The sequence below is a fragment of the Sceloporus occidentalis genome, unplaced genomic scaffold (assembly GCF_023333645.1).
Source record: "Sceloporus occidentalis isolate IW3139 unplaced genomic scaffold, rSceOcc1.0.p SCAF_13, whole genome shotgun sequence".
In the NCBI taxonomy this organism is placed as follows: Eukaryota; Metazoa; Chordata; class Lepidosauria; order Squamata; family Phrynosomatidae; genus Sceloporus; species Sceloporus occidentalis.
Window position 1 is genome coordinate 6,953,700 of NW_028316993.1, and position 15,715 is coordinate 6,969,414.

The 15,715-nt window shown below is 41.2% G+C and overlaps 1 protein-coding gene across 1 annotated transcript; it reads left to right on the plus strand.

The window, feature by feature from the left end:
* Window positions 1-217: 217 nt before the first annotated feature.
* On the plus strand, window positions 218-8,818 carry LOC149304759 (phospholipase A2 inhibitor and Ly6/PLAUR domain-containing protein-like). The gene is made up of 6 exons (XM_089478802.1): window positions 218-314; window positions 1,593-1,684; window positions 3,204-3,320; window positions 4,792-4,944; window positions 6,423-6,566; window positions 8,458-8,818. The coding sequence occupies exons 2-6, from the start codon at window positions 1,636-1,638 to the stop codon at window positions 8,598-8,600; spliced, it is 606 nt and encodes a 201-aa protein (XP_089334928.1). The 5' UTR covers window positions 218-314; window positions 1,593-1,635; the 3' UTR covers window positions 8,601-8,818.
* Window positions 8,819-15,715: the final 6,897 nt, after the last annotated feature.

The following is a 15,715-nucleotide window of genomic DNA, read 5'->3' on the forward strand; positions in this document are numbered from 1 at the left end:
GGCATGCATTTTGGTTGAACCCATTTAATTTGCACGCCCTGTTTAAATTTTAAGCATTGTTGCAACATGATCTCATCCATGTTTATTTGGCAACTTCCACTGAGTTAAATGTTCAGAAATGAGGATTGAGAATGTTCTGGAATGGAGGGCGGGAGGAAGGGCAAGGCAGGAGTTAGGAAATGCATGCTCAGAGCTCTTTATAAAAGGGGAAGGTTCATCAAATGAGTCAAAGAACCAGGGACAAAGCCTCCCAAGGCTTTTAAGCACTTCCAGTATCCTGCAAACATCATCTTAGAAGCACTTGAGAAGTATTGGTGAGTCGACTATCATCCTTTATATACCTCTGGTTTGAATTACATTTTCCATTCTGAACTGAAGCTACTGGGATATAATCCCTCGCTAATTTCTGCAGAGGGAACAGTATTCTGTACAGAAAACACCGCAGTTGTGGATACTGTGCAAAATTTGTGGTTTTTAGTGCAGGACACAGCCTTTTGTGTGCAGAAAATAATATTTCTGTGTAGAAATCTTTTATGCACAGAAAATATTGTTTCCTACAGAAAATGTTCTATAGACAGAAAATACTGGTTTTTTGCACACACACTATAAAAATTCAAATCATTTTAGGATTTTCCTCATCACTTAAGAAACACTATTTAAAAACGATATTTGAATATTTTTCGAATGTTCTTCCCATCCCTACAAAACTACAAACTGCGCACGCATCTACAGATAACAGAGCAATTGAATTTAGGAGTTTCTAAAATAGAGAATAGAGTAGGACCTGTTAAAAGAAACCATTAAAAAACCTGTTATTGTGTGTCTTCAAGTCATCTCAGAATTCCCTTGGATTATTCAGGTATGAGCTGTCCATGCTGTATGGTCTTCATGTGAGATCTCACCAATCTTGTTTGTCACCATTTTAGGCTTGCGCAAGATGGTGACATGACTGATTCCAAAATTGGATTTTCATCCCAATGCCTTTCCTTCAAGGAGCTCAAAATGGCATTTTGTTGTTGTTAACTGCCCTCAAGTAGATCTTGACCCATGGTGACCCTGCTGAAAAAAATAAATGCTCCTAATTCATTTTCTCCTCTTAGATATGCTAGTCTGAGAAACAGTATATGTTATCCCAAGAGCCTGGTTTAAGGTCTCTCAGTGCACTAAATGGCTGAGTAGTGGCTTGAACCACTGCTTCCCAGCACTACTTCAGTGCTCTAACCACTAAAATGTCTATTTTGTGTGTGTAAAGAAAAGGTATTTCATAGGATGGTACCACACTGCAGAATTAATGCAGTTTGACATAGTTTTAACTATCATGGTGCTATGCTATGGATTATCTAGTTGGTTGTGGAGCCACTCTTACAGAGAAGGCTAAATGTATCACAAAACTCCAAATCCCAGAATTCCATAGCATTGAGCTGTGTCAGTTATGGCGCTACCAAACTGCATTAATTCTGTAGTGCAGATGCAGTCTTAGCAGTGTTCTTTGAGCTGGAATCTACAATCAGATTCAAGGAACTGAGAAGCGTGTCACTCCATCTCTTTACTGCTTGGCTAAATGTCTCCGTTTACCACTTATCACTCTGCAGGTACCCTTGGTATCCAGACTAGCAATCTGACTTTGGCATCACCATGCAGAGCCTGCTTGGTCTCACCATCTCCTTTGTGCTCATAACTGCAGGTACACAGTGGCTTGGGTCCCCCCCCCCCCCCCCAGGAAATGTAATCCTATGCTTTATTGGTGTTGAAACCAGTCTAACTTGCATAAACTAAAGAAAGGTGAATTTCGCACACAGGTGCTTAAGGAATTAGGCGGTTTCAAATTGTTGGTGAAAACCAACCTCATTTCCCAGACTAATGTCTGTATCCCAACCTCTTTAAATGCATCCCAGAAGGTTTTCAATTATGGGATAACTTTCTAGGCTCGAAGCAAATACTCCCAAAGTGTTGGGGAGAAATGTGGATTTGAGGGAAGGATATGTTTGGAGATTTAGTGAAAAAATACGCTGAAAGCACCTCTCAAACATTAATCCTTTCCTTGTGTTCTTGTTGGTATTAAAGAACGATGAATAAAATGTGGAGTCTTCCATAAGCCCAGCTTTCTCCCACCTTCCTACAATTTCCCATAGAAACTTAGCCTTCCTATTAATACCAGAATGTATTTGCACCATAAAGTTATGCATTGGAGGCTAGATTTAGTGTAATTTTCACTATTTGCAATAGTGGAGGCAAAGCAGTAGTACAGCTTGGGTGTAAACCCTCCCGCATTTGACAATGGACTTAGTCAAATAGGAGTTATTGCCCAACTGAATCTGAGGCTGAAATACTCAAGTGGTAGGGTTGCATTATCTTTGGCTCTTCCTTGGAATACTTTTCAAACTCCCCATTTAAGTACATACCAATACCTGTCTCTACTACAAGGAGGTGGGCATGCTAAAAAGAACAACACAGTCCCATTTTGAATTCTCTGGACTTCCAGAGGCCACACGTCAACCTTGTGGCAGTCATTCTGGTTGACCAGAAATGATGTTATGTCAAGTTTCAGCCTTTCAGGTATTTCTGGAAGAATTGTCTGAGATGGCTTTTACTTATCCCCACTTCTGCCACCAGATATAAAGCCCTCCTCCGGTCCCATTGCTATGGCGTCCAATGTGAAGAACGTTTACATGCTGTCGTGGTTCCTGTGCAAGACCTTATTCATATAAGCTCTATCTCATATCTCTCACTCATCTGTCCAAAATCCTCCACCTATATTTCTCACTCTTTCTCTCTTACCAACCTGATTTTAACTAATGGGATTTCCTTGGCACATTTCTTCCAAGGAGGACTTGCCTTTGCCGTCCTCTGAGTTACATATCCATACCTTATGTTACCGAATAAACACAACAACATTTTTATATAAGTCCTTGAGCTCTTTATTTATTGATTTTATTTCCTGTTGAAACCTCCTGCCCCAAAGCAGCTTTTTTAGATGTTAAAGTGGCATTGAACAGTTTTTCTGCACTCACAATTGAGTAGTATTTAGGGGTGCTAGGAGTGCTCAGGAATAAGTGGGGTTTCCCAGAGTCATATGAACCCACAGACCAGATGATTCCCATCTTTGTTCTACACAAAGTTGTAAGTTTTATGTAATATTGCATCATGGTCTTGGAAGAGGCATGGTGCTATTCTGGCATGGTGTGCGTTGTTTCTTCTTCCAGGTGTTGCTCTCGAGTGTGAAGTATGCACCTCAGTTGGCACCAGCTGCACCGGCACAATGCAGACCTGCGAAGCTGGTAAAGATACCTGCATCATCATTGTAACAGAGAGCACAATGAGTAAGTGAGAAAGGAAATAAGCCTTACCATGAAGATGAGGCTGGTAACAGAAAGTAACAAATCTTTGGGTATCAATGAACCAGCTAAATGGCACTGATAGTCTATTGGTTGTGACAAAGGTCAGTGCAGATCCTATTGGGGTTTCCTGCCTTTGGTGAGAATGTATGTTTCAGTCAAAGCCCTTTCTGCAGAATTATTTTGGTTCGCACCAACCTACCTTCTATGCTCGCTCCATGTAGAGTCTGTTTTGTTTTCTAGAAGCATAAAATCTACACTCTTGTTAATTATTTTATTTTTAAACACCTGTGTCCGTTTTTGTGAACATTTCCAAATGATATACACTGTTGTCAAGCAAGGAGTATATGCCATCCAAGGCTTTTTAAAATGGACACACTGTCTTGTGTGCACTTTTGAAATGTATGCATTTTATCAGGTGTGTCTCACCTTTTCCTTAGAAAGCAGCACAAGACCTGAAATGCACAGATTTCTCAACTCAAAGTGCAAATGGTCCACATCAATTTTGGGGTGGTGTGAATTACAGAAAATCACCCCAGAAAGAATCAAACAGTAGATTCCTTAAGCAACCCTAGCTATAACACCAAAATAGCATATGATGTTAAGATCCGTACTTGAGAATGGACAGCTGTCAACACAGGCTCCTGAAAGCGACACACACTTAATATATATATATATATATATATATATATATATATATATATATATATATATATTCAGGGTTAGTTGTGTTTGCCATACAGAAAAGCAAAATAACATCCAAAATCCACAAAACAATGATATATTTAACTGACCAACCAAAATGCACAAAATGTGTGTGTGCATGGAAAGGCTTCCTTGTATACAGTATGTACAAATGCTAGTGTTTTGCGTTTTGCAGGAGTCTATTGCAATCACTTCTATTTAGAAACCTAAACTATATTTCTAAATGCACAATTGAAATGCTAGAGGGTTGAGGACTGATGGAAACTTTCATTGGGAATGATAGAATTATTATTTGAGGGTCAATACATTCATCCCATCCCATTCCCCACTATACCTTTGCACTAATTTATAGGTATTACTGATACTGTTGTGATCTGCAGGGATAGGTGGGAAATAGAAATAAAATTATTATTATTATTATTATTATTATTATTATTACTGTGGGTTTATAAAATTAATTTATAAAAATCAGCAATTGTTCTAGCTCTGATGGCAAACTGCTTTGGAAGGAAGCAGAATCCGACACCTTAATATGCCAGCAGCCCTTGGCATTATACTCAATGGTAAGGAATTTGAACCAATGGGACTAACTTTCAGGCACATGAATATAGAACAGGAACCTGGAATAAAAAAAATGAGAAAAGCAATACTTTCAAAGAAAACAGACTTGGTTTTAAATATTTGTCTCAGCACTCAGCGCAATGCTACGTATCTTCTAGTATCCCTCACTTTCTTATTCGTTCGTCTATAGATGGAATGCAAATCCCAACAGTGGTTAAGACCTGTGAGTCTTCCAGCCACTGCAAGTATGGACCACAATATATGCATTTTGGACGGGGTCAAGAATTCAGGACAGCCTTCTCTTGCTGCGTGGGGGATGCCTGTAGGACAGCAACTCCTCAGTGTAAGTCATATCTCTTTCTCCATGTCTCTATCTGATCCCATGTCCATCCGTTCCACAAATAGACACTAGCAAATGGTGAATTACAAAAGCTAGTTCTGATCATCCTCATAGCCATGCCTTGAAGAAGTAAGTGCCATTTCAAGCTACTTTGCATGCAATGAGGCAATGGCATCACTAGGGTTGGTGTCACATGGTGCGGTAACTCATGGTGACATTCCTCCAGTTTACTTCTCTTATACAGAACCGTACCAAATCCTTAATAATGTTTTTTAAACTCATTACTCATCAGTCGTAATTCCTGTATATCATTAAATAAAAATAGGGGGGAAAGCTGCAACATCAACAACTAGCGTAATTAAAATTATACCTTTAAATTACAATATCATATGCACAGCCAAAATATATTTACATATAAATAGTTTCATGTAGTTAAAGTAAAAATTTAAAAAGATTTCTCCATGTGATAAAGTCCTATGTTGGCAAGGATGCCTATAGCCAAGAAGTCAATGTTTGAAAGGTGATTAGGACACCTTGAATTCAGAGGCATAGCCATGCTAGTCAGCAATATCAGCATGCAAACAGAACTTGTAGCACCTTTGAGAATAGCTGAGTGAAAGATGTTGTAGCATAAGCTTTTGTAGACCTTCTTCGAACGGTCCTTCCTGGGCACCAGTTCACTCTATGCATTTGAAGAAGCAGAGCAAGTCTAGGAAAGCTTATGCTACAACACTACAAGATTTCTATGCATACCTTGCTTGGCTTGACAGAACTTTATGGTACCTCAGCCCTGCTCCATTATCTGTTACAGGATTAAAGTTACAGGAGGCCTGTCCTGTATCCAACCTGGCAACTCTACTAAAGCCATAACAAATATATATTACCAGAAACCAGTGTTACATAAACCTATAAATTATAACAAAAGAGATTCCATCCAAATATATATACCATATATATATATATATATGGTAAGAGCTGTTGGATAATGGAATAGATTCCCTCAGTGGATGGTGGACTCTCCATATTTTGATCTTTGGAGGTATTTAAACAAACGTTGGATGGGCATCTTTAAGGAGTGCTTTATTTGCGTATTCCTGGATGTGAGTCAGTTGAACTAAATGATGGTCCTTATGATCCCTTCCAACTCTAAGATTCTATGAGTCTGTGATTCTGTCCCCAAAGAAAGTTCTTGGTCAACATGTGCATTACAAAACTCCATTGGAATATTCTAGTTTGTATACTGATCTTTTCTTCTGTGTGTCCTATCTTCCTTCGATGAATATTTTATCTATATTGGAAACCTTTAAAAAGCAGTGATGCTCAATCTTTGGGATCGCTTCAGTATGAAGTGTCTGACTTCATTGCAACTTGCTAGAACTACCTCATCATGACTGGGTTTATATGCTACTCATTATCCATTTCACAATCTTCCTTTGGTCCAACTATCAAACTGAAAATAAAAACTTGCTGCTTGGTTTCAGTGCCTCCAGTCGTCACCAAACACAATAGGAAGCAATGCCCAGCCTGCTACAGTTTGTTTTCTGGCATTTGCAATCAGGAGGAGATGGTGGACTGCGTTGGAGAAGAGAATGACTGTCTTCATGTGGCTGCAACAGTTACTTATGGTGATTATAATTTCTTATGGTGATACATCATCATAGTAATAGATGTAAAAGCTAGGTGTAAAAAAGGACAGGCTACGCAAAAGATGGCTTTCAGCAAGTTCAGCTCTCAGACATAGGAGACCTATAGCTTCTTTGGTAGCTAGCAGTCATGTGAAATCCTCATGTTAACAAACACATACAGGGCGAAAGGGAGGAAAGGGCTATAGAAAGGGGAATTACACTGTAGTAAAATGGATATGCAATGCAAGAAGTACCATTTAGGAGAGAATGTATAGAAAATTTGCAGTGAGCATTCGCAGCAATTATACTAGCCACAGCCTGGAAACATTAATTTCCTGGACACCTCCCAAATCCTCCAGCCACCTCTATTCCTCCAAAGTAACATTTCCAAGCTGTGATATTAACTAACAGAAGCACCCACCGAGCAGGAGGTGCAGTTTCCCAGATGGAATGGAACTCCCAGCAGCACTACTCAACATAACCGGTCATGATATTTCCCTATCCTGAAATATCCAAAGATATATGCTGGAACATGGACACTTACGCTACTATATGTCTTTGTTGCACTCTGTTATATATTATGTGGTTGAAGCCAGAGGCTTCTACAATACACATACACACATCAGACCCCAACGAAGGAAGACGAATCCTGTGTGGTTTGGCTTGTTGTGTGGGGGAATGTAATGAATACTTTCATCTACAATGATTTTTTAAAAGTTCAATATGCAGGCATAACATTCAGTTATGCATGCATATGTCACTAACTGGATGCCACCAATAATAATAATAATAATAATAATAATAATAATATGCTTTATTTATATACCGCTCTTCCGAGACGATCAAAGCGGTTTACAGAGGGCCCATACAGACAGGCCAAAATAAAGTTGCTTCGGGTCACTTTGGAGGTATGCTGTTTAAATGATGTATGCATCCTAAGAGTTCAGAAGCTGCACCAAAGCCACACTCTGGTCCTTAGGACAGGAGCACGGCTCTGGCATGGCTTCCAGACTCTTAGGGCACATGCATCATTTAAACAGCATACCTCCAAAGTGACCCAAAGCAGCTTTATTTTGGCCTATCTGTATGGGGCCAGAGTCATTTAAAAACATACAGCTCATAAGAACAACATCTCAATGCATATATCAATAAAAACCAGTAAAACACCAATAGATGTTGTTGTTGTGTGCCATCAAATCAACTTTAACTTATCATGGGGTTTTCTTAGGAAGATTTATCCAGTTGTTTGTCACTGCCTTCTTCTAAGGATAAGACAGTAATTATTTGTTTAAGGTCACCCAATGGGTTTCCATGGCTGAGCATGGATTTAAATCCTAATGCAAAGCTCAAACTACTAGGCCACCCTGATTCTTTTCCAATGACACATAAGACCTAATTTAAATTAATGAGACTTTAATGAGTTATGACTAGCAAGTCTCATTGATTTAAACAAGGCTGTCCTAAGCATTGGAATCCATTGACAAGGAGTAGTGTTAGCTTTCCTAATATGTATTACAGCTTGGTAGGTAACGCATGATGGGGGAAAAGTGAAGGATTGGAGTCTTAATCAGAAGGTATCAGCTATATGATCTTCTACTCCTAGTTAAAAAGCAGAATGCATATAAAAGGAACAATTGTGAATAACTGCCTAATGAGAAAAAAGATCTGAAATTCTGGTCTTATTTGTTAAATAAAATAGGACAGATAACCAAGCCCTATGTCACATTTCCATGTGCAGGAGGCCTAATTTTCCTTGAAAACGCCAACCTATGGATGAAAAGGTCTATTGCTGTTAACTGAAGGGGAGCGTTATATAAACTGGGGAACTTGGGAGGAAAGCGTTTATATGCCCATAAGTGTTCTTTGACTATATCTTGTCTCCTTTCTCCAGGGACCTCTGTGATCAACACTGTCCAGAAGGGCTGTGCCACCAAAGGGTTTTGTGCTGATTTAAATGTCGGCGAATTCAGCACAATGGGACTTCGCTCTCTCATCACAAGGGCTGAATGCAAAGCAGCCTCCACCACTGCCTGAACGGTGGCTGGGTTAGTTGCCTCCACTGCATTGCTAGGTTTCTACTAATGAAATATCCTTTTTTAATCCCTCTGTGGTGCACTGCATGCCTCAGGGCCCTGAAGCATGCCTCTGTGTTCCTTATCCACAACCTCCTCCAAAATAGTTTCTGCCTCCCAGGGATTTTCTTTTTTTAATGCCCTCTGAGTGAAACAAATAAATGCTAAGTTGCATGGAAAGACATCAGAGTTGTTTCTTTCTACTATGAATAACAAGGGGGAAAGTCCATTCTACTGGATTCTCTACCCTGGTGGTTTCAGAAGTCTCCTTTTCTGTATTATGTATTGAAATGGATATTACAGTCATCCCTCCACATTCACAGCTTTGACACTCGCAAATTTGATTATTTGTGTCATGCCGTGTGTGCCCACACTCCCCCCTTGGCTTTCTCCCTTATTGGGGGGGGGGCAAAGCCCAGGATGGAGGGAGCAGCTGAGAAGGGGGCATGCATGCTGCTCTCCCCTTCTTTGATGCCTCAGAGACCCCAAAGCAGGCTCTGTATCAGAGGAGGGGTGAGAGAAGAGTGTGAGATCCCCCCGGCTCCATTCCAATGCCTCAGAGAACTCAGGCAAACTGTCTGAGGCATTGTAAGGAAGGCGGGGGGGGGGGGCTCATACACATGCTTCTCTCCCCCCCTCCACTGATGCCCCAGAGAACTTGCTTCAGCTCTCTGAGACATCAGAGAAGGGCAAAAGCAGTGTGCATGAGTCCCTTGGCTTTCTTCCAAGGAGGCATTTCTTCCACTGCCTCAAACAGTTCAGAAGGTAGGGGATTCATGTGCACACTTCTCTCCCCCTTACTCCAATCCCTCAGAGAGTTTCCCTGAGCTGTCTGAGGCATCGGAGGAGGGGGAAGAGAAGCACGTGCGAGTCCCCAGGCTCCCTTGCAATGCTCAGAGAGTTCAGGCATGCTCTCAGAAGGGAGGTGGAGGACTTGTACATGTGTGATTCTCTCCCTGCTCCTCCGATGCCCCAGACAGCTTGCTTGAGCTCTCTGAGACATTAGTGAGGGGCAAAACTCCCTGGCCTTCCTTATGGTGCCTCAGATTGGTATGCATTTCCAGTTATGCAAGCATTCGAAAGCATGGCTGAGCACATCTTTAGTTACTATTTCCATGGGTATCTCTCTCTCTCTCTCTCTCTCTCTCTCTCTCTCTCTCTCTCTCTCTGTGTGTGTGTGTGTGTGTGTGTAAGATGCATACATTCCTCCTATTCCTCCTCCTGTTTCCCTTTGTGTTGGGAAATGGTCAACTAGCATCAGGGAAAGTGCAAAACTATTTCAATGGGCTTAATCCCCCATTCCACCAATGAGAGCAGTCATGGCAGGAGATAAATCCTGCAATGGCACCCATCACTATTTCCCATGAACCCAAGAAAATATGACAGAGTGCAAAGACTGTCAAAATATTCAATACAAAAAAAATTGCCCCATTATGGTCCCTAGGAACTACCCTCCATTTCCCTGGCACCTGGTGCATGTACCCATGGATCAGTGCAGGCCGGGGCAGGAATGAATACCCATCATGGAACCCTTGACTCACTCTTGTGAACTCACAAAAATTTGAAAATCACAAGAGCTGTAAGAAAGAAAGAAAGAAAGAAAGAAAGAAAAATTACCCCGCACCATTGGCCCCCCCCCCCCCCCCCCCCCCAGGAACAAACCCTCTGCTTTTCTACCAGGACTGAAACACAACTTGAGGCTGTGCTGGAAATCCACAGCCCCCAAGAAAACTCCACGACAGCCCCATGGCAGCACTCAGATGGGGAAGAAATGGCAGCTTCGCAAAGGACTGTGGTGGGATGGGTACCACTCCTCCGACCACCCTCTGCCCATTCTCCTTCCCTCCCTGGGTGCCCCCAATGTGATCGGAAATGCATTCACATTTGTTCAGCACTGTTTCAAACCAGTACTTTTCAAAGAACCTGGGAAAGATCAATCTTCAAAACAAAACCAAAAAGGTTCAGGAGGACTTAAGGCAGTTTACCCTGAGACAGCCCAAACACAATTAAAATTGACTCGAGACACATATAAGCCAGTTTAATATGATTTTTAAATTGGTTTAAATCATAGTGCATTCTCAGATTGTAGTTTGAGCTCCTGGCATTCATTTCCCCCACATACATATTCAAATGCTGCTTGAATCTGCAAGACTTGCTCTTTCTTGGCATCCCTTGGGCTGTTTCCTGACTGCTCAAGGTTTTTCTCCCTGGTCATTCCTTTTCAATGGTCTCTTGCTTGAGGCATCAGAATTTTTCTAAGGACATTTCTCAGCTAGACTAATCATTATTTCCCCATTTAATTTCTTAAACGTTTGCTATCCAAACTAGGCTTTCCATTTCTGTAGCCTTGTGTGAATCTTCTTTCTTTGTTCTGCTCCGGTTTATGTGAATGTGCACCTTTTGCACATTTCTAAATAAAAACCGCTTTGTTGTTTGAATCTGTAAAACTGGAGCTCTCTCATGGTTATTCCAGGTATGCATAGATGCAAGGATCTCAGAAAAAGTTAACCAACGTATCACAAAACTTTCTGTGAATTAATATTCCCCAACATTTCAAAGGAAATGTTATCATTTCTGAAGGAGCTTTCCAATCCCCTACATTTTGGGGGTAATTCAAAGAAACTCCAAAGTTCGATAGCCTAGAACAATTCCAAGAGAACTGAAACTCCAGTTTAAAAATCAAGGAAGACAATGCCTTTGCTTTGCTTTTAAAATTTGCTTTTATTAATCATCTCATGACAGAAGATGCTACATATTGAATAGCCTGAAGAAGGGGTGAGAAGCATCTGTCCTCCAGATATTGCTGGAATGCAGCTCCCATCAGGCTTGGCCAGTGTAGACAAGGTCCAGGAAGGATGAGGGATGCACTCCAAGGGCATCTGGAGGGTTATGTGATGCCCACCCCCAATCTAAAGGAAAAATAATGACTTGGGAAATTTGAGGAAGAGCATGTATGGAAAAGTTACTTTTTGGATGACAGCTGTCAGAGTCCTTTAGCCAAAATGGTGGGACTCTGGAGCTTAGAGTCTGAATGATTCATTTTATCATGCTGTAGCATAAAGAGAGAGGTATAGCTAAAATGCAAAACAGGTGGTTTGCAATAGAGATTCTGTCAGTGTCAGAGAAAGGTGGGGATTAAGACATAATTCAGTTTATAGAATTAGCTTTGTCGCATGTGAAGCGATGAACCTTAGCGACAGTGAGATTAAAATATGATCCACCATTTTGTCTACACAGACCATGAGTAATACAGCCTTTCTTCTGGATGATTGTGCCATCTGGAAAAGAAAGTCAAGGAAGGCAATTAGAAAAAAGAAAGGAAACCTCATAGTCGTTCCTCACTCACACCAAGGGAGATTTAGAAGATTGCATCTTTCCAAAATACATGCATTGACCCAAATCTCACTTTATATTAGGACACCAAAGGAAGTTATTTCTAATGAACTGAAGGAAAAGTAACTAAACCACTAGAACAGTCAGCAATATCTGAGGAGAGGACTGGACTACACCTCCATAAGAATCCAGTGACATCTTGACATCCAGCCATGCAGCAAGTTTTTGTGATAAATACAGAAATGGCCTTAGAATACACATTGGAGAAATGTACATCTTGTTTTAGACCAGGATGACACTTCCAAGAAGGTTTCCAAGTGCAAAAAACCTGCTACAAAACAAGAGACAGCCTCTTGCTTTTGCCACCGTTGGCCCATTAACCTGGGGAGGTGCAGCAGCAAAACTGTCAGTAGCCAGTGAGAGCATTAGAGCTGCAAACTGAATGGGATGAGAGAAGGTCTTGAGACCTGCAAAACATGTGTTACCAACACCTGCATTTGGCTATATCCATCATATATGGTGGTGCATACACCTTAAGGCATAGTTGAATGTATATAAGGGTCTGTCTCACTTAAGTGAGCCTGAGCAGATGGACAGGATACCATGGGTCAAGCCTACCCTTGGTTCTAACCCACATCACTGGTCTGCACCCAACATTTCTGTTTCTCCAGCTTTCCTTCACAATCCTTCAATTGCCTGGTGCTCAGAGGAAAAGGAGCAGGAAAAGAGGGGCTGTGTAGTTGGAAAAAGACTCAGGCCTGGGGAGTGTGGAGTGTCCACACACTCCATGCTCTCCCGGCAACATTTGGGGGTGCATGCGTTTAGACGGTGAACACGCTGATGACATGGCTCGTGCACATCATTATCGGTGCCATGTGGTTGCTACGGAAATGATGCAGGGGATAAAGGGGCAGTGTCTGTCTCCCCCTTTCCCTCCGTCTGTCCAGCCCTTTAGTTAAGTGAAGTATACAATATACAAATGCAGACATTTATAATCATTAACATCACAGGTAAGTTGTGTCAGGTAGCTATATTTTGAAGTAACAATTAATGGGTTTCCTTGCAGGTCTTCAGATTCAAAATTACCTGTGTGTTCTTCTGTCACATCCAGGCAGTGGGTCTCTTCTCCAGAACAATCTACTATTCTGTTTCCACATTGTTCATCATAGCAAGCAGGACATTGTTTCCCGTTGGGTTTTATAAATCTGAATGGAACTGAAACACAATGGAAGGAACTCATCATCCATTCAGATAAAAGTGAGGGTTGATACAATCAAGGCAGGCTATACTGTAACATTAACCCCCCTTCTCCAAATTAAGATGAAAATCTTAACTGGGCTCTCCTATAGACAATGTGCTTTCCAAAGGACGTATGTTTGACATGGATTAGAAAGTACACATAGGATCTGCCTCCACACATTACTCCTGAATGCTGAAATCATTCAAAAGGTTGAGATGAAGTATTCTGTATTTCCCCATACAGCAGCACCTATATAGTCCTTAGGGCAAAAATGAGGACAGCTAGCACACCTTCAAACTGGTGGAGAGTCAGGACACATCCAGCTCTTTTCCTGTAGATGGACACAACAGGCATCTGCATCTCATGTTTGCTGAAGCATACCCAGAAACCTATTGTAATTCTACTTACTTAGGATGAAACGTTCTTAAATTCTCTAAGGGGCAAAACAGACTGCATCACCCCTTTCCTCGCTGGATCTCCCTCTATTCTTTGCCCAGGGAATTAGGGCATAGGGACAGCTATGACAACTGTATGAAATATACATCATACCTTATGTCCCTCTTCATGGGATGTTGAATTTTCTAAGGCCTAAAAACATAGATGAGTTATTTAGTGGGACAAAACATGGCTGGATGCATCATGTTGTAGTAAAGGATTGACTGCCTTGCTTAAAGAAAAGCCCTCCTTCCATGCCATCTGCCATGGCCCAGGCCTCAGAGGGAGAGAAGAACCACTGGACTTGTTCCTTCTCCACTACCATTCCCTTCTCTTTTTGTGCCAAGTCTTCTTATATGGTAATCCTGAGGGCATGGAACTATCTCATTAATTATCTTTAATCTGATCTGAGAGCCTTTGTGGCTGAAGAGCGGGGTATAAATGCAATCAATCAATCAATCAATCAAGTGACTAATATCTTTTTTGACAGTGGTCTGAAAAGAAATTGGCAGATATGCATCAAGACAATTCCAAAAGTCACATTACCAAAGAAATTCTTAAAATTGTGTGTGTTGTGTGGCTTTCCACATGAACTAATCATTTATAGGATTTCCTCTTATCAGAACCTAATATTTTGCAACATTTCATGACCCTTTAAAAGCTAAGCTACCTTAGTTACTTGCTCTTGGCGCATAACTAGGGCCCAAGTTACTTGCGGGAGCGCTTCTCCCTACATAATCCACCTCAAACTCTCAGAACATCTGGGAAGTTCTTGCTAGAATATTTCATTTCAATCTGTGGGAGAGGCGAGAGGTATAAATAAATTATATTATTATTATTAGTAGTAGTATTAGTAGTAGTATTATTACTACAAAACATTATACTTGGGGAAAATCCTTCCCCGTTTGACCTGCTCTGAGGGTTGCAGTTCATGAGCTCAAAACAGGGAAAGGGAGATGAAAGCACCATCTCTTCTAATCAAAATGTCTTGATAACTTCACTCTGAGAGCTGGAGAAAAGAGTCTTCAAAGAAGCAAGAGGTCCAATTGCTTTGAAAGAGATCATCAGCCTAAAGCAAGTGTGGAAACCTTACAGCCCTCCTTATGTTGCCCAGATGTCAGTTTCAACTTCCCTATGAGTTGTTATTTAACCACTGATGGAGATCTGCCATGCCTGGTTCCACCAGCCTCCAGGATACTTACGTTCAGGATTAGATGTGTTGCAGGCCCTTCCCTTACAACAGACGATATTTGTCCGTTCATGTCTCCCCTGCCCAGTATTTAGGTACTGAAAGGGCTTCCTGCAAATTCTGGTGGACGCACAGCCATCCAGTCTCAACTTACTTCGTCTTCCTTCTGCAAATGAGGAATTTACTCAGTGAAACTGGGAAAGTATGAATTATCCCTGGTTCATTACTCCCTGGGATCAGCAAATTGCAACAACAATAAAAAACCCATTGCATGAATTTCTTCTTTGTTGGTCTTTTTTACTTCCCAAGCATCAGATTCTGCATATCATTTAATTTCTGAGAAAATCTTACCATATCCATATCCTTTCCTATGTAGAATGGCCACTACAACCAGACAGTTCCTTAAACTTGCCCCTTTCCCCTTGTCACTAAACAGCATGAGAACCCATTTTAGTTGTTTGACAGCTGCCTGGGAAGGGGGCTGGGAATGTTCCCTAAGGAAATAAGGAATCCATGCTTTGCAACATCCAAAAGGACAGACACAATGAATTTACCAGTAAATTAATGCAGTTTTGTTACCAGTGTTTCATGCATTGTGTGCATGTGTGTGTATGTCCTCTTCCCCTTTATGTTGGTGTTCTAAATCCTTGTTTTCTACATCTTATACTCATATTTTCTTTAATAGAAACATTTCCTTAATACAGCATGCCTCAACAAACCGTTGGCTTGCCATCTGTGGTTTGACCCAGCAGACAGAAAGCCTGGCCTTTTCCATGGATGCGTGATGGATGGCCCATTGAAAGAACAGGATAAAGGTCCCATGCTTTGAATTCACTGTTCTTCTTCTAATTTATGGATCCCCAAATTCTAGCCCTTCAGG